Here is a 26,764-nt window from a genome sequence, read left to right as displayed (position 1 = left end):
TTTTTTTTATTTAATTTTATTTCATTTTTAGATCAAACGTGATATTAATCGTCACATTACATTTAAAAATTAAATCAAAATGACACCACCAATGGAAAGAATACAGATCCTTGAAACAATTGAAAAAGATATTATAGTGTGTTTACAAAGTGCAGGTAATCAATAAATCTTCTTATATACATTCTTTTCGTATAAATAAAGTATAATTTATATAGGACAAGCTTTCGTAGAGCTTAGTAAAGAAAAATCTAGTTTAAAACAAGCTGAAGCACAAACTCAGCAATTTTTGAAGACATTAGGACATGTGGAATCTAAATTAAGTGAACAAATTAATTATTTAACTCAAGTTTCTACAGGTAAAAATAATTTTTACCTTGGTTTTAATCGCTACTTAATCTCTTTTTTTAAAATTTATCTTCTCCTCAGGACAACCACATGAAGGTTCTGGATATGCCAGTCAAAAAGTATTACAAATGGCATGGCATAGGTTAGAACATGCACGAAGCAGAGTAAATGAATTAGAACGTATCAAAAATAAATCAAGATAAACATATCTAGTCATCTTTCTCAATTATTTTCAATGTATCAATCATAAAGGTTTCAATTGAAAATTTTCAGTTTTTATATATACATGTACAAATAATATAAAGCATTTAATTCATATAATAAATATATTTGTAATTTCCATGCAAACATATATATCTATACAATGAATGAAAATTTTAAAAATTGCATTATATCAAATAATTCAATTAGTTATTTATGTCTATATTTTTTCTTATAAATAATAAAGTTATGAATATTTTACAGAAAAAAACATTCCTATTATGTCAAATTAAAAAATATAAACATAAAAATAAACATCAATAAATAAGTATTTAAGATACCGATCCATTCATTATACCAATACTACGCTTTATTGTAGCAGCTAAAGAAAGTCTTGATCGCCTCTCTTCGTCTAATTGTTTTGTCAATAATGACATTTGTGATTGTAAATCTGTCATTTGATTTTTCAATGTCCTAACTGTTTCTAATAATATCCTATTTAAAATGAATTTGTATATTAGATTCATATTTTTAATGATATTAATTAAATATATTAATCTTTTAATATTAAGTGTGTGTATGTGTGTGTGTGTGTGTGTGTGTGTGTGTGTGTGTGTGTGTGTGTGTGTATAATAATTTTTCAAAATTAAAGAGATATTAATTTACCGATTAGTACAAAAATCCCAATTTTCACAGTTATTCATTAAGGAAACTTTTTCTTGCATTTTATGTGAATCATATTCCAATATTGCTAAAATGTGAATAAAATTCGAGATATAAATATTAATACATAGATTTAAATATTTCAAAAACAGAAAAATTTAATTCACAACCTACAAGTTGATTCTCCAGAATGCATAGTGAATCTAGCATTAACAGAAAGACAATATGCTTCAATGACTTTTAATATGATCGCATCTTCTTCAAATTGTCTTTCATCTGCAATAGAAAAAATTGATTATTCTTTGTATTGATATATATGTATATATTTTGCAAAGTTTAATTTTTTATGTTTATATCCCTACTACATAAGCGTGATGAAGATAAATCCAAACTGATGTCAGTTTTATTAAATATTTTAAAAGTATAGAAAGGAGGTGCTGGTCGTAATGAAGCAATATTCCAAGGTGTTCTAATTCCTAAGGTGGAACAATGTTCCAGGATTGATCTGCGATGTTGTTGCTGTTGTTGTTGTTGTTGTTGCTGTTGCTGCTGCTGTTGTGTTTGTATTTGCTGTTTCCCATTTTGGCTGCAAATCTGATAAAATGAAAAAACAAAAACAAAATAATAATTCAATAACTTACCATAATTATAATTAGAACAAAATTAATTACAAAACATATTCTACTAATCATATATTTTAAATAAATAATAAAGAAATTAGAAATAAATCAACAGCATATGCAAGTTAATCTTAATTTAGCATTAATTATAATCTTATTTTTCAATTATTTTATAAAATGCATATAAACGTTAGTAAAATTAAAGTTTACTTCACACAACATGGCTGTAAAAAAAAAGCATATGCTTGTATGTACTAAGCGCATGTATGATGTGTGTGTGTGTGTGTGTGTGTGCGTGCGTGCGCGCGCGCGCGCATGTGTGTGTGTGTGTGTGTACATGGGATACACGCGCTCAGAAGAATACAATTAGTATTAAAATAAGCAAAAACATTAATTAAATGAGAAAAAAAATAAAACAGCCATGCCATGGAAGCTTGCCTTGATCCGAGCATCCAGACAATGGTATAAATTTCTTCAACCACCAATGGGCATATAGTCCTGATTTATATATTTGATTCGTTCCGTTGTAATTATTTTTAATAATGGGATGACTTGGCTGAATTACTCTTCTTCCAACTTTTCGTACTATAGTTTGATGTATGTACGGTATAGGTTGCGTAAATCTTTTTTGCACTTTATGCTCATATTTATTCAAAGGTACATAAATTGTATTTATTTGTGTTTGTATTTCATTAGTAGCAAGAATATGCTTAGAATTGTGATCTTTCATATTAGTTTTGCACATTGAAAGATCCTGACCATTTTCAATATGCTTCGATAAATTGCATAAATGAACGCTATTCCTGGGAGTAGAACCAAAAGGTGATGTACAAATACATTGATATTCAAATTTACTTTCATCATTTTCACTTTCACTAGAATAAATTCTTATAGGATGTTCAACGTTATATGTGCATAATTTACAAGAAGAATTAATTTCAGATGAATTCAAGCGATAACTCTCAACCATTCCTGAATCTAACGATCCAACACTAATTACATTCGCTTGAAAATCAGATGTTTGATATATTTTTTTTGGTATATATGTTTGAAATTGACAACAATGTTTATTGATGTTTGAATTACACATAAAAACAGATGGATGATATACAGAATTTTTATTCTGTTCATCAATGAATCCTTTTTCTTTCCAACACTTTATTGAATCTATGCACTTTTCCATTTCATTAAATATATCTTGATGGAAGTTAGAACCAATTGGATATGAATGAATAAGATTAGTGAAACGTGATCGGTAAAGAGATTGTCCATCAACAAAATTATTATTTACATTATTATTATTCATAAAATTATTAATTGAACTTTCAATGCCAATAAATGGTAAACTTTTGCTAATTTCGCATGTGCCATTTTGTGCTGATGCAAATTCTGTTAAACATGAATCATGTGCTAATCCTATAGTACTAAGATCAATATCTTCTAATGCATATTTCACTTCAAGTATTAGAGTAGACTTACGCAACATTGTTTGTGTCGTTTCAACAGGTGAATGTTTTGTTTTAATATTATTTGAAGTCATGTTCTCTGAATTTTGAGAACAGTAATCTTGACTCTTTGTTTGCATTGGATGAAGAATATATGTCGTTATATTAGTTTTTCGCATTTTTACGTTACTCATATCTGGTTTCAGAATATATTGCAAATAAAGCAATTTTTTCAGAATTTCAAGACGTATAATTTTTTTCTTGACTAATTTTGCAAAATATCTTGAAAGACGAACATATGGAGGTAAATTGTAACTCACGCGTGATGTCATTGATGATTTTATAAGACTACTATTTGTTGTTTGTTCTTGTATTAAAAGTTTAATCCAACGCTGTTGATCTTCTTTAGTAGCGCAAAATACGAATATATTTTCAATCATTGGTCCTAAGATAAAATCGAAATTTTATTAATTTTTAATGTTTCATTTTGACGAATGAATTTTAATGATAAATAAATAAATAATATCTCTTACCTGTAATTTCAAAAGTATTTCTTATTTCATCTGTATCTTCTATTTGAATAATGGTAATACCCGTTAATGGAAGTTTTCCCTACAAATAAAAAAAATAAATTCTTTTATATGTATTTATAAATTGAAAATATAAAAAATATATAAAGAAAAAATTTTAAATATACTTCATAAACAAAAGAACTCATTCTTGGACTGATACTGAGAACTAAAAGAGTTGTTGGAAAAAGAACAAAATATCTATCTCGACGATCTAGACTTGTAGTTCCATTTGCCAAAGTGACTGAGCCAACATAAAGAATTTCTCCAAGAGAATTTAATTCTTCTCCCTCCCATCCTTTAATACCACTAGTTAAAATTTGGAGTGCTAATTCACGTTGTTTTCGTATAGATATACACTGATCCTATACAATAAAAATACATGTATTAAAAATACAAAAATATATGTATTACAAAAAATAAACATTTTTAAACATTTTTAAAATTAAAATAATGTTTAATATTAAAATATTAATTTATTTAAAATATATAATATACAAATTATTAATTAATATAATTTATTAATATTAAATTCTTTAACTTACAGCTATTTCTCTATATACAACTATACTGCGTTGAGTGTCACCTCTATCAGGATGATTTTTTTCTGTATACCTTTCCAATTCTTGAAGCATAGCAGAATATTTATCCAATCTTCGAAAAGGTTTACTTAAACTAGTTGTTAATACTAATATACCCGGTGATATTGCTCCATTATGTTCCATGAAATCATTCAATTCATCTCTATATAAAAAAAATTTTACTATTTCTCTTTTTTATTTAAATAATCTAAATAGTCATAAAAATCTTTTAATTTTTGTAACATACCTATATTGATCTAAAATACATACAGCCTGTGGATGATTTCCGCAATATGTTAGATGAATAGATTTTAATTTTGGTGCTAATGTTAGAAATAGATTTCCAACTCTCAAAGCACAATCTTGTGTCACAGTTGTTTCCAAATTAGATAATAGTCGTTGATGTATTTCAAGAACTTCATGTATATTACCTAAAAGTTGTTTATATTCTTCTTTTTCTAATCTAAAAATTTAATATAATTAAAAATAAATTTTATTTTTAATATTACAAATCTTTAATATTATAATTTTGTATAAATATAAATAATAAAATATTATTATTTATGTATATATAAAAATAATAAACATATAAAATTAATAATCAATTATTAAATAAATACATATATTTTATATATTATATAAACTTACATATTAGCAGATTCTAAGGGATGTAAAAAATTATTTATTAAACCCTGCAATTCTGCTACATTCACTCTTTCAGAATCTATTAAATCCTTTAATACAATATCTCGATTTAATTTTTGATGCACAGGGGATTCTTGCAGAATTTTTTCAGGAGAAGTCTTCATAGTTGAAATATTATTTTCTTTAAATGAAATAAAAATAAATAAAATAACAAAATAATAAAAATATAGTAGAGATTATTTGATGAATTAAAATAGATTATTTTGTACATAATACCTGAAACTCTACATTCTTTGACATAATTAGATGGAAACCAGCCAGTTTTGTCATGCAATGTGCCTTCCCACCAGCCTTCTTCATCTGTTTGTGTTATTGTTATTACATCTCCTTTTTTAAAACATAACTATAATAAAAATATAATAATATTTAGAAAATCAAATTATAAAAAAGTTATAACATGATATAATAGAAAATTAAACATACTTCATCATTATTTTTTCCTTTAAAGGAAAAAAGTGCAGTTACAAGTTTTGGCATATCAGGTTTTGACATGATTGTTAATATAAATGAATAAAGAAAGAAAAAACAATTCAGAAACAAATTTAAAAATGAATATGTAAAAAAACAATTTTTAATCAAACAATTTCATTGTACAAAAAAACATTTCTAATTTTGTTTGCATTTTTTTTTTATCAATTCAGCTTCATTCGTATCATAAAATTTGAAATGATACAATATTAAATACATATTCATTGAATATATCGTTTAAATAATATTTTTCAACTTTCACAAAATTACGATTCATATTTCTTGAATGTTTAATGACATTTTTATTTATACGTTTCACCTTTGTTCTATCATGCAATTCGTATTCTTTTCTGATTACACGTTACCGTATTTGATTTTATTCAATTAGTTTAAGTATATTTGATGAATTATTATAAACAAAAAAAAATTTGAAATTATTTAACAACGTCATTGAGTATTCATCTATAAGAAACAAAGAGGTTAGTCTTACATTCAATTGCAACTATTAATATCTAATACGCATACATTTTCATGTATATATATATATATATATATAGTATATAGTATATATATAGTATGTATGTATGTGTATATGTTTAATTTTATGTATTACGTAACTATTTTTATATAAATAAATAAATAAACATATATTATATACATATATATTTATGTTATATTATGTCTTCTTTTTTTTTATGTAATATGTATAATATTTTATAGAAAAGAAAAATTTCAAAAATTTTTTTTTATGAAATTAAATATCATTACAAACACAAATTTATTACATAAAATTTATATAAAATTATATAATACTTACCCATATAGACAAATATATATTATAAATAGATACATATGAAAAATATATGATATAAAAGATAAGTTTTTATAGAAAAAAATAATGCATATAACGCGTAAGTAAATGAATTATATAAATGAAATGCTGTATTTTTATTGTACCGAATTACATGCATATGATATTACTTACATTCGCGTTTTTTTCTTAAATATTACTAATATATAGCTATGATATTTTTGAAAACAATAGTTTTGATTTTTATCTGATTTTAATACGTAATAAATTCACAATTATAATATTTTAGCAAATATCTATTTTCGACTCTATATCTATATCTATATAGTTTTTCTTGATTTTATAATTTATAATATATATTATATACTATATGAAATTAAATGAAAAGAAAAAATGATCATATTGTTGATGTATCAACATAATGATTCGATGAACGCAATCAATCTCTTAATCAATAATTTTAAAATAGATAATATGCAATACAATTTTAATAAAATAATTTTTTTTTAATATATTGGGTATACGTATAGACATAGAAATTCAAATAGAAATAAAAAATGTTTAATGATATTATCGAAACAATTATTATCAGCGTTTTGTTATGGTCATTATTATCGCTAACACGGGCATCATATGATGAAGAATCGGGATCATAAATTCGATCGGACTCTATTTCTCGTTGTATCCCGATTTTCCGTACATATATATAATAGAAATTATTTTGCTAATAATAGTCAATATGCAAATAACATTGTTTAATAACAAGTAAAGACAATAAAATCGGCGTGGTTTTACTACGCACACAGGTACAAGGATATAATATAACATCGATCGAAGAAATCGCCTAATCAAGGCTCTGGTCCGCAAAATATGGGTATTCGTCAGTATATCCAATCACATGTACATACATATATACTTATATATATATTTGTATTCGCATTCATTGGAAAACAAGTAAATTACTTATCTCATTTATTTTTTTTCTTCTTTCTCAAAATTTTTTCAGCTGTAGAGAGCAATACTCGCGATCCATACCATATTCTAAGAGACAGTGTTCGAGTCCTTCAAACAAAATTTATTGATATTGATAAGTTTTCAATTAAAACCGATAATATTATTCACGAAGGATCCTTGAAGATTTATGTGATGGACGGATAATCATCAGTGAACATCATATTTTGTTCCTTCTCTTTCTTCGCTCTCTTTTTTTCTTAACTTTCATTTTCTCCTATCTCTTGTTTCTTCTTTTTTCTCGCTTGCATGCTCATCAACTTCTGCTTTCTAATGAATTTTTTTACTATCGTTCCTATCTTTTCTTTTTGCATTTTTCTTATTTTTTATCGAATTGGTCCTTATAATTATCAACTCTCTCATTCTATAAATTCTTTAATTAATTTGAAATATACGCGCATGCCATTAACGTTTAACGTCGCTGCTCTCATCATTAATATGGTCTAAAAAAGAGCAGAGGACGATTTTTCGTTGAAAGAGAGAAAAAAAAAATGAAAGTAAAAGAGTATACATGCGCGTATGGAGGACGTTTGCTCATATAGAAAGTATAATTTGTATCGTAAACAATATTTTCGAGGAAACAAAATATTTATTCGTCAATGATATTGTTCGATATTTAAAATCGAATGAAGATCAGTCTCGTGCGCGTGTTTTGAAAGATTACAAGTTAAAATTCGAAAGAGATAATTAACGCGGTTCTTAATCTAATTATAGTCGACTAATATGTCATTCATGCATTCATGAAATGTTTAATACGTTCGTTATGATGCCATGCATTGGCGATCTAAATAATTGCCATGGCTTATAGAAATTTTTTTTTATTTGATGGACGGGAAGTCATAAGAATGGTATAGACCAAGATAAAATTGTATACTTGAAAAGTATAATACACGCGATTTACGGGACAATCTTCTAAAAACTACTTACATCATATTTGCAAAAGCTTGTAAACATAATAAATAAATTCTCACACGTGTATTACACAGTGCAATATTTTTTCTTTTTTAAAAAAAGCTTTGTTTTTCTTTATATATGTTATTATATATGTATTAACTACAAACTTATCTCAATAATGTATCAATTCGTTCTAATTTTTGATAATCATATAGAAAAAGATATATTTCATAAATTTTGATGATTTTGAAATGTTATTTTGAATAATTTTTTTCTATAGTGCTGTTTAATCTTGAGATATTCGCGAAACATTGTATTATTACATATTGTAGGTTACAACCTTCTGTAATAGCAAATGTAATAGTAAAATATTTATAGTATAAGCACATTACAGCAGCAGACAAAATATATAATGAATAAAATATTATCATCATATTTAATATTTATTAATAACAAGCATGAAAAAAAATGATAAAAATGAAATATAAAACAATTTTTCAAAATGCCAATGATCGAACTTATCAATTAAAATTCTATTAATTGATTTTAATGATCTTAAAATATAATGTAAAGAATATGATTTTTCTATTTTCTACATAATAGCGATTAGTTTTTTTTGAGTTAATAAAAAATTTTGTAAATAAAAATATTGTATCATTGAATTTTGTACATCAATATGCAGCTTTAAGATCAGTTAGGATATGATTTTGATTATTGGAACAACAAATTGAAAAATTGTGCATTTTTTTTTTAAAATAGTTGTGATCCGAAATATTGCAAATTCATAATTTTCGAGATATTAATAAAAAATTTTTGCTAATATTATATTAAATTTTGTCTATATCTATATATCCATAAGAATATAAATATCAATATACGATTATTTATTTATTGTATCTATAAATATATGATGCCCGGCTTTTAAAATGTATAATAAAAAGATTAATATATATATAGAGATTAAATATTTTTTCACGAAAATAAATATTCTAGCATTTCAATTAATATGAAATTAGAGAGGAATTGAATAAGGAGAAATGAATCTAAAATTTTAACTTCGAGTTATTAATTTTCGAAATGTTAAAAAAAGGTTTGATTTAGTAATTATTCAGAATAGAAGAAACCTATTCATTAATTTTTATGATTTTTGAATATCGCAAAGATCAATATTTTGAATAATTTTTTTGTTTAAATATATATTGTCTTAGTATACTATTGCTCTCAGTTTTCAAAATATTGCAAAAAAAAGTTCTTATTATTACACAGAATTTTTTTTATACATCTGTAGCTGGATGCGATTTTTTAATATAAATATAAATATAAATACATATATAAATATAAATAAATATAATATAAATATAAATAAACAACTAAGATATATAATTAATGAACTAGTAAAAAATTATTATATTTATTATGTACTTATGGATTATATTAGACTTAAAACGTTTTTAATCTAATATCGAACTTGGTCAAAATTAAAATACAAAATTATCTTAGATAAATTATAATAATCAAAGTTATAATAAATATCAACATCATTCTTGGTATTTAACATTGTAATTTTGATTTTTTTTTTATTTCGGTCATTCAAAGAATCTGAAGGATCTCATGTAATATTCTCAATAGATTTTAGACATTTTAAGCATAAATATCTATGAGCAAATTGATTTTTGACCAGTTTACCCAATATATATTTTGAATGCCGTCCGCTATATATTTATAAGATTAATAAATAAATGATTGCAGACGCACATTACACACACACGCAATATAAAATTTTTTTTATACATTTACTTATAATAGCAATCTTTTTTTACAAATATCTCGAAAACGAAAGCAGTTGTAATCTTCAAGTATTAAATAACTAATCACAATAATAGCAATAATAGTCTTAGCATTTATAAGATATCTTATAATCGGCAAGGAGTGACTTCTAATGTAGTCAACCTAGTAAGACTCAAAATATAAGCTCAAACCAAACTAATACTTTTTTAACTCCATATGATGATATATTTATATGCTGAATATCTGTTAAGCAATCAAATATGATCTTTGAAAATTAACATTTCTTATTGAAATAAAACAGCTAAAAAAATAATAATGAAAATAAAAATCATTGTCATCATGTTAACTATCTATAATCAGGAAAAAAATTTGTTCTAATTTAATAATTTTGTCAATAGATCTTAAAATATAATATAATTTAAAATAATTATAGATAAAAAGTATTCATAAACAATTGAAATTACGATAACCGATTTTATTTGAAAATACTATTATATTATATTTACTTTAGAATATGCTATGTATATAAAGATCAGTATCGCTATTATATTATATTATCAATCCATACTTGATAACGATCCATAGAATATGCAATTATAATAGCAGCATTTGTTAGTTAATGTTAAAATTGTAATAAATAATAATTAATAAATAATAGTTAATAAAATTATAATAGTTAGTAAAAATTATATATCAGTTATATTATACCAAAAATTTTTATTAATATCTTAGAAATACATCTTTAAAATGTAATATGGCAATTCTTGTCGAAACAAGTTAAAATTTTAAGAGATCAGAGAAAGATTCTTGAATATTAAATTTTATCTTTGAATCTTTATTAGTTTCTGAGATATTAATAATAAGATAAAATTTATAAAAATGAAATAAAATCTATTTGCTCATGAATTATAGTAATTAAAATATCTCAAATTCAATAACAAGGAATAATAAAATATAAAACAATCCTTGAAATAAAAATAAAATATAAAACAATTATAATAAATCAACATTTTTTAAATTTATAATATGATAATTTCTATTATTCAAGATTTTATATTTTATTTTTCGAAGAACCCAATCTGAAATATTGAAATATTGAAATAGTGAAATAAAAATTCAGCATCGAATAAGACATTATAAGTTCATCATAATCCATAAAGAAACAAAAAAAAATCGTTTTTTAACGATTTATCTGTTATATATTTCATGCCCATGGCGATATGTTCATAGAAACAAAAAATAAATATTAACATATAAATTGCCAAAAGTATACACATATGGATATTCATAAAAATATGGAACTTTTGAAGGATTCTAAATATCAAAATGATGAAAAAAGTTCATATACACATATGTTTGATAAGGCTTAACGAGTTATTTAAATAATAAATATTAATATTAAATAAGCATTTGAAGTTTATATTAGACAGAGTAAGAATGCTTAGCTGGATGCACGGCAGTATCACATTACAATATCCTTTGTGTAGCAGAGCTCCTCAATGAAAGTAAATACACTGACATTTTTTTATAAATCAATTATATATTTCAAATGAATTTCATATATATATATATCAATAATGTACATATCATAACTATTTATTTAATATTTAACTCGAAATTTTATGGGAGTTTTCATTTGCTTCTATTTGATTTAAGTAGACAGATTGAATGTCATATTGAATATCAATAATTCAATATCTATGAATTTAAATAAATATATATAAATATATAAATATATAGTTAAATATAAAAAATAAATAATATGTTAATATGTAAAAATAAATAATATTCTAGAATTTATTAAAATTTATTCGAATTTTTGTTAAATAAGAAGTTACATAATACGTACATTATATTATATTGAAATTCATTTGAAATAATCAATTGTATATAAAAAAATATATTAATGTACTTACTTTTATTGAAGAGCTCCACTATTCTACATTGCAATATGATACTCCCGTGCATCCAGCATTCTCACTCTTTCGTCATCTTACTCTATCTAATATAAATTTAAAATGTTTATAACTCGTTAAATAAGTTACCGAATATATATGTACATAAACTTTTTTCATCATTTTGATTTTTAAAATTTTTCAAAAGCATCCCATATAAACACTCTGTATAAATAGATTTTAACGTATCAAAAATTTTATTTAGAATAGAATCTTTATTGATTTCGATGATTTTTGAATATATTCTACAAATCAACATTTTGAGCAATTTTTCTTTTTGTATATTATTACTGCGATATGTTTATAGAAATAGATAAGCAATTGCATCATGTTGATATATTATTAAAAAACATGCATGTGTAAATAGAATCCAATGTATACAAAAAGTTTTTTATTAATTATTTTGGAAACTTACAAAAAAAAACCTTTGAAATAAAAACCCGAAGCTAAAATTTTATATTTTGGACTCTTTTCTCATCTTCTTCTATCTTTCAAATTTTCAACTTATTTTTTGAAAATTATTCCATATATTCATAATTATATTCATAATATAATTATACATTTTAAATATTGATAAAATTAATAAATAAACAGAGATCGTATATTGATCTATATCTAATAAATAAGTAAAATTCAATATATAATACTAATAATTTTTGTTAATGCGTCAAAAATTATGAGTTTGTATCAATCCAGATTAATTAATAACATAAATTTCACTATCATGTTCTTAAACTTGTCTCAATAATAAAATTAAATCACAATTGACTAATAATATATAATGAATGAATTTATCGAAAATCTATTTTCAAATGGATTTGAATAATAGTATAATGATATCAGTTTCCCCATATATTTCGACTATCATAATATATTTAAAACAATAAATAGCACAATAATCGCATATACTAATAATCACAAATATATAGTATAGGCAAATTTTAATATAGCAACAATTTTGATAATTAAAAATAAAGATTCTCATTGATTTTGATAATTTTCAATATGTTCTAGAAATCAACTGTTCATTCTGAATAATTTTTTCCTTTGCATATTTCTTTACATGTGTCACTCGGTCTTAGTTTTTGAGATATTTAAAAAAGATTATTACTATTATATAGAATTTCTTTTATATTTATATTTACATTACTATTAATATAATAATATAAAATGAATGAAATAGTAAAAGATCTATTTTTTTTATGGAATATGATGAGTGTAAAATGTTATAAATGTTATAAATTTAACACTGCGCTTGAGCATTTCGCAGATTTGAAAAATCCATTGATTACAAAAATAAAATATAAAACAAACTTTGATTAATTAAAATTAAATAATAAATATCAAAAATGATGCTGATATTCATTATAACTTTAATTATTAAATTTTCGGTTTTATATTTTATTTTTATATTTCGTAATCATTTGAAATGTCAAAACTTGATATTGATATTTGAAATATATTAAGTTATTATAATATTTTTGTTAATATTTAGTTATATAATATTGAAATTATAAATTTGCAATAATTCGGATTACTATCATTGTAATTCTTGTTTCATAAATTTTCGATTGATATTTTCTGCTTCCTTAATTAATGTCTCTAATATTAAGCCAGAGTCACAATAATTATATATATATATATATATATAAAAAAAAATCGTCCAAAATATTATCCTTTATAATATATTTCAAAATCATCGATAAATCAATAAAGTATGCTTTTCTCCATATAATATTTTCATTTTATAATTAAACGAAAAAAATTGTTTATTATTCTATTGTTTTCCTGTATTATTATATTGTAATAAATTAATAGAAAATGTAATTTAAAATTGTATATGTTTTGTGACATGAAGTATGTATCGTGTCATATATTATAAATATTTTCTATTTATTAATTTTTTATCATTTTTTGTTTTTTTTTTTTTATTTTCTCTGTTCCTTTTTCTTTTCTTTCTCCTCTTTCTTTTCTAAATCATTTAAACGACGAACGAAGTAAGGCGACAAGTTTTTTGTATTGTTTGTTTACAATTATATTCAATTGATCGAATATTGAAATAATCTAATCTAAAATAATCTAAAATATATATATATATATAAAAAGCATAGTTTGAAAAATATGTAAAAAATAAATATATATGAAAAATGAAAATATGCAAAAATAGAAATAACTACATTATATATATATATTTATATTGTTTGAATTATCATATAAAAATATTATATAATAAATCATTATTTTTTTTGTTATTTATTAAAATTTAATAGAAAATAAAAATAAGATTATAGCTACGTATCACTTATATGAGTTTTAAAACATAATTTGTTTATTTGATTCATCTTTGCATAATATAACAGGATAATAATATATATATTAAGCAAAGAGAAAAGAAATCAATAAGTGATTGCATCACACAAAGAAAAACTGGTACAAGAGGGAGAGTTTTAGAATAAGAGAAGGGATGAACAAGCTAAAATAGGAAGATAAACAATATATATATTGAATATATATTTCTTATCTCTTTATAATTTAATCATAACAGATAATTTTAAATAGGAATTATAAAAAAACAAAAAAACTTACTGAAATTATTTTCTACTTATGATAGAAATCTTTTCATAATTTCTTTTCAATATAATTTTATTATTATAAACATTTTTAATCTATTCCATTACATATTCAGATATATTTTTTATCTAATATGTTAATTTTCTATTAAAATTACTTTTGATCATTATACATGATTAATATAAATTATTACAAGAAATACTATTACTTTATAGGAAAAGATTCAATGTATAAAATCTTCGAGATATTATGAATGCATATTAACATACATATACGAAAATATTTACAGGTATCGCCTAATAATAAGATACTGTAGAAGTGAGAAATTGGCAAATATATTCTAAATACTATCTATACATAACATATGTATACACATATGAATTTTTATATCTAATATTTTTGTATATATTTATTCGTAAACATAAATAATTGACTATTCGATAATAATTGAAATACTAAATTTTACAAATTCGAAACTGAATTTGTTTGCATTGGTCCATTTTTCCTTGTTCTTATAATATATTTTTATTTTGGTTGTAATTATTCATAATGATGTAAATTTGCGTTTTTATTATTAAAAAAAACTAAATGATAATATAAAAATAAAATATAAAAAGAAAAGGATTGATTTGTGATTTCATGAATGTTTTTTGTAAAATTCAAACTAGTCAAAACACAAAATGGGGACAAAAGTAAAAATAAATAGAAAATACTTGGAAAAAAGAAAAATAAAGAAATGTGTGATGCATGTTTTTGAATAAAGGCGAAAGAGATAAAAAAAAGATATGAAAAAAAATAAAAGAAAAAAATATGAGTGAAAATAAAGAGATAGAAATAAAAATAAAATAAAATAGAAATTGAAAATTAATTTAGTGATTAATTGACATTTTGATTAATAATAAAAAACCGTGTCGCATTTCTTCGTCCAAACGATTAAAGAACGTGTAAATTTTCACAACTTTTAGATTTGCTATCTCTTGACCATACCTTACCTAATAAATTTCGTACCTTTAAACTGGTACTTGTACGACTACCTCGATATTTTTTCGGCGAATTATTTTCAGAACAAGATCCTAAAGGTGATTTACTACGATTTTTTCGCGATCTCTTCCGAAATAAATCTCTTGTTCTTTCAGGATTCTCAAGCTTCAGCCGAATTTGTGTAAGTAAGCCAACAAGAAGTTCGTCAACGTTATGATTGATCCCAACGGATGTTTCAATAAATTTACAATCATAAGATGTAGCCATAGATTTTCCCTCTATAACATAGAGATATAAAAATGTTTGTGTTATTTATTTTCGTTATTTCGTTTCTAATCAAGGAATCTAATATGCTAATATGCTTGTTTAAAGACATGGAAAAAATAGAAAGAAAAATATATACTATATATAAAATACATATATATACTAGATATAAAATAATATTATTTTGATCGATTTTATTAATCTAATTCATGTACGATAGAAAGTTAGTCAATATTTTTTCACATTTTTGCATATTTGAATATTTCAAAGAAATCTATTAAATTTAGGTAACGATATGGTCAATATGGAAAAACTGAGCACAAAACAGTTGGGACAGCTATATAGTCTCTTACCTTCGGTCGAGACCAATCGACTGCGAACAAGGTCAACTTTATTTCCAACAAGGATCACTGCTCGAGCTGATACATAATCGCTGCGCCAAAGTGTTTGCAAAACTTCTTCTGCTACGCGTATTGAAGCTCGATCGGTTGTAGAATAGACGACGCAATAAGCATGTGGTTCATATGTGGTTATACAAGCTTCCGGCTATAAAAAATATTGTTCGAAGAAATTTTATAATTCAACAATTTTCATTATGATTATCAATATATTAATTATTAATTTAAAACATTAATCACAGTCTATATTGATTATATTGAATGAGTTAATATCAAATGTTTTTTCTTTTATTTAGTTTCATATATTTGAACAAGATTCTAAAAGTGATTTACAATTCTTTCACGATTTTTTCCGAAATAAATCTCATCAATAGATTATAAATTATAGAATAAAAGTAAGAATAACAAAATAAGATCATGATGGTAATTAAAATTATTAGAAATTCTTTTTCTTATTCATTTATTCATTCATTTATTCTTTCCTCTGCATATTTTTCAATTTTTAAAAATAGTTTTTCTCTGTTGAGACACACATTATACTGAACATAAATTATAATTATAAATCTAAATTATCATCGTATGAAAAAAAACTGTAAACTGATTTACATTATGATTTTTATCCATATTGATCATATATATATATATATATATACGCGATGTCGTGGTTCGACGGTTCAATCGATTTCTGGACCGTTTTACGGTTGACCGATAGTTATGGTTCGATGCTCATCAATCGCTATTCAGGATGATACACCGAGCTTTATTAACACGTTTCATATTTAGTACATTCGATCGCACACTCTTTCACATCTTATTCAATCTTATTTTCTTTTTTTCTTTTTTATTTCCCTTATTAATTTTATGTTTATCTATTTTTTTTTATTTTTCATAATTTAGTTTTGATTAAATTATATTATATATACATTTTATTATTATGAGTATATTGAAATATAAATCAAATATATTTCATTTTATAATGACTAAATTTTTTATTGAACGGGAATATTTGATAAGAAAATTTGTGAAATAATTTAAATCGAATATTTGACTAAATCAATAATTTGACTTTTTCCATATTTCTTTTCATTTTTTACATGTAATTACATATATGTATTTCATTACATACCGTCATTTCCGCACTAGAATGATCGATAAAAGTCAATTCGGACTCTTCTCCAGCTAAAAGGACACTAACAGTTTTCTCCCCTGATTCATCATCTATAAAGAAAGAATAAAAATTTAGAGATTTAAAATAGAATTTATTATGGCATGAAAGAAAAAAAATAAAAAGAAAAATTTGAGGATTGAGAAAGAAAAAGAAAATGAAAAAAAAAAAAATTATTATTGAAACATAATGAATATATTTTATTTACCAATTGATGTATCATATGCATGAAGATATTCCGATGTCATAAATTGAGAAACTAACGAACTTTTTCCTACGGCTGGAGCTCCCAGCATTAAAACACGATATGGCGTTGGTCCCTGAGATGCACTGCTTTCACGGGAACTTGCCAATGAGCCCGCTGCTGAATTTCTTGCTGAGCCAGGATATGAAGCTGTTAGATGTTCCGTGCTGTACCGTCATTGATAGTCACGCCATGGAAGAAATCGATAAAAGGACGAAAAAATAGAGAAAGAAAGACGTATTATATAATCGATATTTATATATCATGAACAATCAAATAAATTTGTGATTTTTTATTATTCATTGTTTATAGTATTTACTTGATATTATTTTAACTTCAATTTTATTTCAAAAAATAATTTATATTTTTTAAAAAAAATCTCGATGACAATCGGAAACGATGGAAGTTTGTTCTTGACATACTTTTTTTATGCAGCATTTAAATTCTACTCTAAGGTCCAACACGTGTGTCTACGTCGCTTAAATGCTCAATGTACACGTAAACTCACGCGTTCGATTTAGAGTAGAATCGTCGAAATGAAATTTTAATTTCCAAAATCCTTTTTTCTTTGTTATTCTTTTCTTCGTCTTCTTTTTCTTCTTACTTCTTTTCTCCTTCTCCTCCTATAACAACAATAACAACAACAACAACAACAACAACTACTACTATACTACGATCATTACTACTATTACTACTACTACTACTACTACTATCACTACTATTATTACCACTACTACTATTACCACTATTACTACTACTATTATTATTGCTACTATTACTACTATTGCTACTACTACTACTACTACTACTATTACTACTATTACTACTACTACTATTACTATTGCTACTATTACTATTGCTACTACTACTACTATTACTACTACTACTACTACTACTACTACTACTACTACTACTACTACTACTATTACTACTACTACTAGTACTACTACTACTAGTACTACTACAATTATTACTACTACTATTACTATCATTACCACTACGACTATTACTATTATTATTATTACTATTATTGCTACTATTATTACTATTATTGCTACTATTATTACTATTATCACTATTATTATTATTATTATTATTACTACTACTTTTATTAATACTATTATTGCTATTACTATCACTATTATTATCATTATTATTATTATTACTATTATTTATTACTATTACAACATTATTATTATTGTTTCTCCTTCTATTTTCCGATTGTCGTCGTTTTCTTTTATTCCATTTTATTTGATCTTAATATTTTTATTTTAATTGTGTTTAATTTTCTTTTTTCTGTCGAAAAAACGAGATACAAAATAAGAGAATTTGAATTGCTCACCTTGAGTTGCTCGAAGCAACGCTATTGTTAGATCGAGATCTTCGACTTTTCAACGAATCTCCTCGGTTTACAATTCCTTTACCAGTTATACTGAAATGTCGAAGCCTGTAATATTCTTCCTCTACACCAGTATTTGGCATGCTTGCAACTCTTGATCTCTGTTGAGGAAGACATAAATAATTTGGTCTACCTGATGAACGAGGAGTTTTAACCGATTGAGATCTACTGTGATGTGGACTGCCATATCTAAAAAAATAATAATAATATTAAATTTAATAATAATAAACGAAGAATAAAATTGTATTATAAAAGTATAAAATTAGAAGTACAATTAAAAGTAAATTATAGAAGTATAAAATTACAAAGATAAAATTACAAAATATAAATACATATGAATAAACATAACGAATAATTATAATAAAATATAATAATATTAAATAATGATTATAATCCAACCTCATTTCAAAGTCGTGTATCTCTTGTAATGTCAATGTGTTCGCAACATCTAATAATTGTCTCATATTTTCTTCTCGACGTCTAACATCCAACTCCGGATGTAGCAGTATCGTAGCAGCTCCACTCGATCCATCCAATGAGAGCGATGGTTGTTGTACCACAATCGTTGCCGCTTGCGTTGATCTCTTATTTCCACTCGTGTTGCCTCCTTTTCGGTATTAGAAAGTAAACATCCGTTATCTTCGTCCCTCAATCTTGTCTGTGATTTAGTTTGGTATTTACAAAAAGATCTCCGAGCACCGAATATCAAATATTTTTTTGTTTTTTTACAGTCTATTTTCACACATATCTCTTTTTTGCCTTTTCGCGGGGTTGATATTCCCGTTATAAATCTGCCCGCATTCCCTATCTTCATTTTTTACCAATCTTTCTTCTCGCTTGTGTAAGATGTATTTTAATACGCGATCGATCGAGAGGAACTGATCGCACGAACGAACACGGAATTGATCATGCTCATCGTTCAATCTTCCATAATTTGTATCTTTTCTTCCTCTTCCTTCATCACTTTTTTTTATTCCCTCCTTCTCCTTCTCCTTCTCTTTATCCTTCACATTTAATTCTTTTTCCACCTTCACCTTCACTTCTATATATTACCACTATTACCACTATCATTACGTTCATTTTCACCTTCACTATCTTTATCAGTTTTTTCCTTGTTTCCGTTTCCGTTCGTCGCTATCTTTAGCAACTATTTTGATTTTCTCCGATCTTCTATCTCTATGATAATTTGGTGTAAATAATGGATTACTTGTTGCCGCAAATTTCGTAAGCGTTCCTTCATTCGATCGAGAAACGTGCGATGCCGGGAGAGTCTTTTTAAAGCTTTGAACACATAGGCGTGCATTTTTCAAGCAGAATTACCGCCCAGAATTCATAATTATTATAAAATTCATTTTTAAAATTGTACCAAAAAATGTCTTTCAATTGATAATCATGCTAATTTTATACAATTATATATATATATATATATATATATATTTTCATTGATTTCTTTTTGTCTTTACTTGTATTGCTCTTTTTTTTTTCATTGTTAATATTTCAAAAATTCATTTTTTATTTTTGAATAGTAACAATATGAATTGATAAAAAATCAATATATGAGTCATTAGAAATATTGATTAATCAATTTGAAACGAAAATATATATACAAGATTATTTACGAGAAAATAAACTAAAAGATTAAATATAAATTTGAAACAACATTAAAAAAAAATGTAGAAAAATAATAACGAACAAGATAAAAATAAGCGAAAAATATTATAAATATTATTTGTACATCTTCAAGAAACGAGAAACGAATCATAAAAAATATCGTAGAGAAATAGAATGCAAAATAAAAATAAATATAATATTCATTAAAGGAATACATTTTTTCAATAAAAATAAAGAAAAGAAACAATTAGAAAAAGAATATATAGATACTCTTGAGATAGAGGGCGGCAATTCAATGAAATTTGCAATATGATAAATCGAGGCACTATCACCTATGTTATTATAACTAACTGATAAAAATCGGTAAATCATGCGCTTTTAGATATCGCAATATACTATCACCTCAAGCTTCGAGAAAACACAGCGATGCAACGAAAGGATTGTGAGCGATGATTCTCTCCTCGAAATATTCCTTTCTAAGTGCATACTATATTTTTCGTCTTACGCTTTATACCTCTTTTTTTTTCTTTTTTGGATTAATATCAATTCTTATATATCTCAGTGATCAAATATTATTTCTCAAATTAAAAAAAATGTCATGAATTAATACCAGCTATTACAAATATATACATAAATATATTTTTATCTAATATGAATTAAATTATTTTATCATTTTCTATTTGTGACGAGGAGAGAGAGGAGGAGGAAAAGGAAGAAAGATAAAGAGAGGAAGAAATCGAAAAGTCGAAGAGATGCGAAATTGAAATTAATCAACTAAAAATTAACTAAAAATGACAAAAATGATTGCTAATATTTTTCATATTTTGACTTCCGAACGTATATGTACAAGAAAATGCTATAACGACAAGGAGCGAAAACGAAGATAATTATGAAATTAATTTCGTAGACAAAACCATTAGGAATCCGAGAGATTACTAACCAAATCGAATCAATAGTTGATCATTGCAATTTATTTCTCTTTAAATTAATTCGTTATCCTAAAATTTAATAGTACATTTGGTCTAGTGATTTCTCGGTTTCCGAGATAAATATCTCGAAGCAGAATTCGATCACAATCAACTTTATACCTATTGCGCAAAACGGGAAAAAGAGCCTGACCCATGAATGAATGGTTGAAACGAGGGGATGCGATTCTGAAAGAAAACAATACAATTGATATTCTTAACAAGAACAACTGCAAAAACCTGTCTCTATGTTGTCCGTTTTTTTTGTCTCTCATTATTTCATATTTTTATTTTTTATTTTCTCGCGTGCTAGATTCTTACAAATTATTCGGGAATAAATCATCCATTCCTATTGAGATATTTTAAACAATCGTGATTGATTAATTTAATCGCATCGACAGAACAATAACGCTTTATTGTTCACCTATAACAATTATTGTGACTTACCAGCTGTTTTTCTTCGAGATTTAGTCGAGGTACTACTAGGTCTTCCAGAACTGTCAGATGACTGATTATTATTAGTACGAGCTTCTATTAATGATATATCCAAAGGATTCGTAGTAACGTTCACATTCAGTTTTCCTTCTTCATATTTTCTCTCATTGGATACAATATCATTTAATCGATTTTCTCGATTCTCATTTTCTCGAGATCTACCAACGATTAATGTTAACATCGAATTTGAACTATCTTTCTCTGGCTGACCAGCATCGATCGAACCTCTTACGGGTGTACTGAAAAAAAAAATAAAAAATTTGATACTATAGTAATAATCAATGTGAAAGTAAAATATATGATAGTATTCCAAAAAAATGCCAGAAAGAAAATAAAAATTTCTGTTTGCTTAAGACATGTAATGGTAGCGTATTAATGGTAAAATTTTTGTAAATTATAAAAATACATTTTATTAATAATTAATATTGTTTATGATATGAGTTTATGCTGATGCTTTAGTAGTTATTGTTCCCACATCGCTCTGTTTAATTACAATCTATATATTCGTTTGTTTTTTTTTTATAATTCGATTGTTTGTGAGATACCTAATTATAAAAATATGTGATATGAAATAGGATATCAGGTACTATCCATATTTTTTTGCTTAGTTATTTTTTAGATGAAAATAATAAAAACGAAAAAAAATGAACAAAAATGTAAAGAAAAAAATGATACACAAACCTAAAAAAATCTGTTGTTCGGAGGTCTGGAAGAGGTGGGGTTCTTCCGGAAACAGATACCCTGATAGTCTCATTGACAGTACTATGGATTATAATAGGTGTTGAATCAATTGAAGGAGCATCGGTTTCATCAAGGAGATTTGAAATACTAGATGCGCGAATATCAAGGCAAGTAATAGGAATATCTGATTTCAAACCAGTGTCAGTTAATGGTGGACATATTTTAAATCCTTTTTCATCTTCAGTCGAATATTCAATCGATGGAGAGGAAGAAGATGGAATTGGCGGAGATGAAGGAAGTGGAGCCGGTAAAATTGATTCAGATAATGGTACATCCATCGATGATGCAGCAGTAGTTGATGGTGACATCTCCGATGGAATGTCCATTAAATCAAAACTGTCATCTGGCTGTTCTCCATCCGTTGTTGTTACCTATATAATTAGATATGTTTTCTTTATTCTTAATTATATTTTTATTTTCTTATAACGCATAGCATAATTTTAATTTCTATAATTTTACCATTGTGAGCATTGTATTAGCACTATCAGTGCTAGTATTAATTGTTGTTTCGGAAGCAGTACTCGATCCCATAACGACAACTTTCGGAACAGTGCGGCAACTTCGACTTCCGCCTGCAGATTTAAAATGCAATCTTCGTAATGCAGAGGCAGCATGCGACAATAAATCGGTTTCGCGGGAATTTTCTGTTCCATTATAACGATGCGTAACATTAGAAACACGTGATGTTTGCGATTGCGACTGTGATTCAGCTGTTGTTGAATCAATTCCATCGTTATTCCTCAAATTGCCACTGCTTCTACGGTTTGATCCACGACCATCCACCAGGCATCCCTGTTGTCGAATTAATAATGCAAAAAATAATTTTTACCATTTTTTATATTTCAATTCATTTCTATTTTATTTTCATACTCACGTGATTTTTATGTTCCGGTGTAGAAGGGGAGTTTGGTGAGTTTGGCAGAGAACCCCCTGTGGGGGTGCAATGCCGCAGTCGCGCCAGGGCCGTACGAAGCCCCTCCGTCACGAGGCTCTTTTATTTCCTCGTAATGTCACTCTCTCTCTTCTTCAATTACTCTTTTTTTTCTTTTTCTTCCTTTTTATTAGGTTTCTCTTTTATACAATGTTCGTTTTATTTTCTTTCTTTTTTTGTTACACTTGTTTTATTTCCAATCTTTTTTCACTTTTATTTCTTGCTTTTTAATTTTTTTCTATATTATTTAATTTTTTTTTCTATTATTCATATAACAATCATTTTTTTTTTACAATATATCAATTAAAAAATTGAAAAAAAGAAAGAAATTCAAATGTGTCACAATATAATATTAATTTTATTTTCTTTCTTTTTTAACCCAAATCACCGAAATAATGTGATACGTTAATCAATATTTATATATTCTTCAAATATATCATGTAATTATTAATTGAATTTTATTTGAAAATTTCTACATAGTTGGTTGATTACCCATATAAAATTTGAACACTACATTTCTATCCTATTCGATTTTCACTTCTATTTTCTTTCATACTAATAATCTTTTTTCTTCGATTAACCATTGATTTATAAGCTGCGTCTCTGTAACGCAAAACGAAACAATCTAAAGTTTCAAATACTATCTGAATAATTGCAGAATCTTTTATCTCTTAATCATTTGGATAAGATCTAATAAGAATTTCATTGAATGTATCACTAAAATATATAAATATATAAAAAGAATAGAAATTCATTACTAAATATTATTATCAAATTTTTTTTACGAAATCATATTATATAATATATTATATGATATATATAATGTATAATCATATATTATAAAATATTTAATTTTTCTATATCTATAATTAATTAAAACTTGTTATTAACAAACATTCATCAAGTTGATATTTTTTTTCTTTTAGATTAAAAAAAATATTTTTTGTATAATTATTAAACTCTTACTTATTATTAACTCTTAATTATTATTATGTATTGAAAACAAAATCTGCGAAATAAAAATAAAAAGTACAAAGATAAATCAAAGCATATCTAGAAATCAGAAATAATAATAAATAATAAATCATCAATGTTATAATATTATTATTAAAATCAGTGATTATCAATAATATATCATTTCATTAATTATAATTTAATTATTCAATTTTTAATAAGGTATACACACCGATTATAACGCCATTGACGTTTTTATATTATAAATATATTCACATATTTACAGTATACACTACATTTTACATATTCGCAATTTTTAAAAAACAAATCGTTATTAATTAATTTTTTTTGTCTTATTTTTTTAATTATAGACATGATGTACTTTGTTTTATATATATATATATATATATATATATATATATATTGCAGATTTTAACTTAAAAGGTAAAATTTAAATAAATTTATAAGCGAGTTTAAAACTGAATTTTTTAATATTTATAATTGCATTATGAAACAATTAGATATTTGCACAAAACAAAAGAAAGAAATAATACAGAATAATAAGATTGAACAACTCAAAAAACAATAATCAATGATGAAATAATGAACAATACTATGTGAAAGAAAATATGCAAAGAAAAAAATAAATACAAATCAAATGAACAAAAAACAATCTACACCTAATAGATCGATCAAAATTTCATTAAAATAACTTTTTTTTCTTTATAATTCATAATATAAAAGATAACAGGAAAGATTTACTATATTCCTTTGAAATAATATCTGCTATCTTTCTTTTGAAATAATACCTGTTATATTCCTTTGAAATAATAGTACCTTCTACCTTCACATTCCACGGATTACTGGCGTGTAGTAAAAGCTTCGAGAAAGGATATTAGCGCTTGCGCTTTTGCAAAGGGTGAAAACTGTTAAACTAGCAGCACTGTCGCACCCAATCTGCACCATCCCACATTTATTCATTTCATTTCTTTTGTTCTTTTCTATTAGCTACCTTTTTTTACTACATCGTCTTTTTTTTATTTAATTCAATTCATTTTGTAATTTATTTTATTTTATAAAAATTTTTTATTTTGTATTCTCTGCTTTCCTTTTCATTTCTTTATCTTATGCCACAATTATTTATTTTTTTCTATTTTTTATAGTGATACTAAATGAACAAGTTTAAATTAATTGAGAAATTTTTTTCTTATTTCTAAAAATCTTTCTCATTGTATAAATAATGAATAAATCAATCATAGCTTTTTTTAAATATTATTTCATGCGCGATATTAAACATCTTAAAAAAAATAAATAAAGAAAAATATAAAAAGAAAAAAAAGAATAAATGATATTATATAATTAAACATATCAATAAATCATATAAATATAACATTATAATTGAGAAAAATAAAAAATTGTCAATTTTAGTTCAATTGAAATTAAGTATGCAATAGTAAATATTTTCGACCAATTGACCAATTTTACAATTTACTTGCATAGAAAAAAAAGAAAAAAAGAAAAAAATATTACAAATATTTTATATATATATATATAATAAATAAACAATATATATATAATATATATAATAAACAAATGAATTTAAACATTTTATTAAATAATATGTATATCAAATAAATGTATATGAAAAATTTCATAATTTTATGAGATATGTACAATATTGAGTACTTTTGAATAAAGATCATATTCATGACAAAATATTGAACCTCATAAATCTGTACATCTGCGCAGATGCATAACCGTTTTCTATATTATTAATGCCATTCACCTCATCTTTGCCCTACATTTTATTTTCTATCATTTTACTTTTCAATTTTACATTTTTTATTTTTTCTTCATATAAAATATGTAGTCATAAATTTAAAAAAATAATTTATAAAAAATAATAACTAAAAAATATTTCTTCCAATCAAGAAAAAGAAGGTAGAGAGAGAGAGAGAGAGAGAGAGAGAGAGAGAGAGAGAGAGAGAG

General features: G+C 24.5%; 3 protein-coding genes and 1 long non-coding RNA gene across 7 annotated transcripts; 2 read left to right on the top strand and 2 right to left on the bottom strand.

Annotated features, from left to right (window-relative positions):
- The first annotated feature begins 31 nt into the window (after nt 1-31).
- LOC107994041 (mediator of RNA polymerase II transcription subunit 11) lies at nt 32-879 on the top strand. Its single transcript, XM_017050778.3, has 3 exons — nt 32-155; nt 216-356; nt 427-879. Exons 1-3 carry the CDS (start codon nt 80-82, stop codon nt 546-548), a joined length of 339 nt encoding a protein of 112 aa, XP_016906267.1. The 5' UTR covers nt 32-79; the 3' UTR covers nt 549-879.
- On the bottom strand, nt 653-6,203 carry LOC107994045 (rho guanine nucleotide exchange factor 7). Of its 3 annotated transcripts, none has more exons than XM_017050786.3 (12): nt 5,553-6,203; nt 5,346-5,472; nt 5,073-5,250; nt 4,672-4,887; nt 4,389-4,587; nt 3,972-4,208; nt 3,808-3,886; nt 3,595-3,719; nt 1,572-1,803; nt 1,384-1,485; nt 1,213-1,297; nt 653-1,041 (listed from the first exon to the last, which is right to left on the bottom strand). In XM_017050786.3, the coding sequence occupies exons 1-12, from the start codon at nt 5,619-5,621 to the stop codon at nt 879-881; spliced, it is 1,812 nt and encodes a 603-aa protein (XP_016906275.1). In that variant the 5' UTR covers nt 5,622-6,203; the 3' UTR covers nt 653-878. The 3 variants fall into 3 exon arrangements, 2 of the variants coding, with proteins under 2 accessions (XP_016906275.1, XP_061930280.1); XR_001765243.3 differs by having other exon boundaries at nt 966-1,041; nt 1,380-1,485; nt 5,553-6,111; XM_062074296.1 differs by lacking the exons at nt 653-1,041; nt 1,213-1,297; nt 1,384-1,485 and having other exon boundaries at nt 2,268-3,719; nt 5,553-6,113.
- LOC133666060 (uncharacterized) lies at nt 5,946-16,506 on the top strand. The gene is made up of 2 exons (XR_009829607.1): nt 5,946-6,076; nt 16,160-16,506. It is a non-coding gene; the product is annotated as an uncharacterized LOC133666060 (long non-coding RNA).
- On the bottom strand, nt 6,527-26,155 carry LOC107994042 (uncharacterized). 2 transcript variants are annotated; one of them, XM_017050781.3, is made up of 12 exons: nt 25,585-26,155; nt 23,765-24,424; nt 23,350-23,682; nt 22,831-23,261; nt 22,102-22,388; nt 21,778-21,843; nt 19,478-19,685; nt 19,022-19,267; nt 17,644-17,846; nt 17,397-17,488; nt 16,226-16,418; nt 6,527-15,886 (listed from the first exon to the last, which is right to left on the bottom strand). In XM_017050781.3, the coding sequence occupies exons 3-12, from the start codon at nt 23,419-23,421 to the stop codon at nt 15,561-15,563; spliced, it is 2,124 nt and encodes a 707-aa protein (XP_016906270.1). In that variant the 5' UTR covers nt 23,422-23,682; nt 23,765-24,424; nt 25,585-26,155; the 3' UTR covers nt 6,527-15,560. The 2 variants fall into 2 exon arrangements, with proteins under 2 accessions (XP_016906270.1, XP_016906271.1); XM_017050782.3 differs by lacking the exon at nt 21,778-21,843.
- Between the last annotated feature and the right edge of the window lie 609 nt (nt 26,156-26,764).

The sequence above is a fragment of the Apis cerana genome, linkage group LG1 (genome assembly GCF_029169275.1).
Source record: "Apis cerana isolate GH-2021 linkage group LG1, AcerK_1.0, whole genome shotgun sequence".
Lineage (NCBI taxonomy): Eukaryota > Metazoa > Arthropoda > Insecta > Hymenoptera > Apidae > Apis > Apis cerana.
Note: the sequence above shows the minus strand (reverse complement) of the source record. Positions and strands in the feature narration are given on the sequence as shown.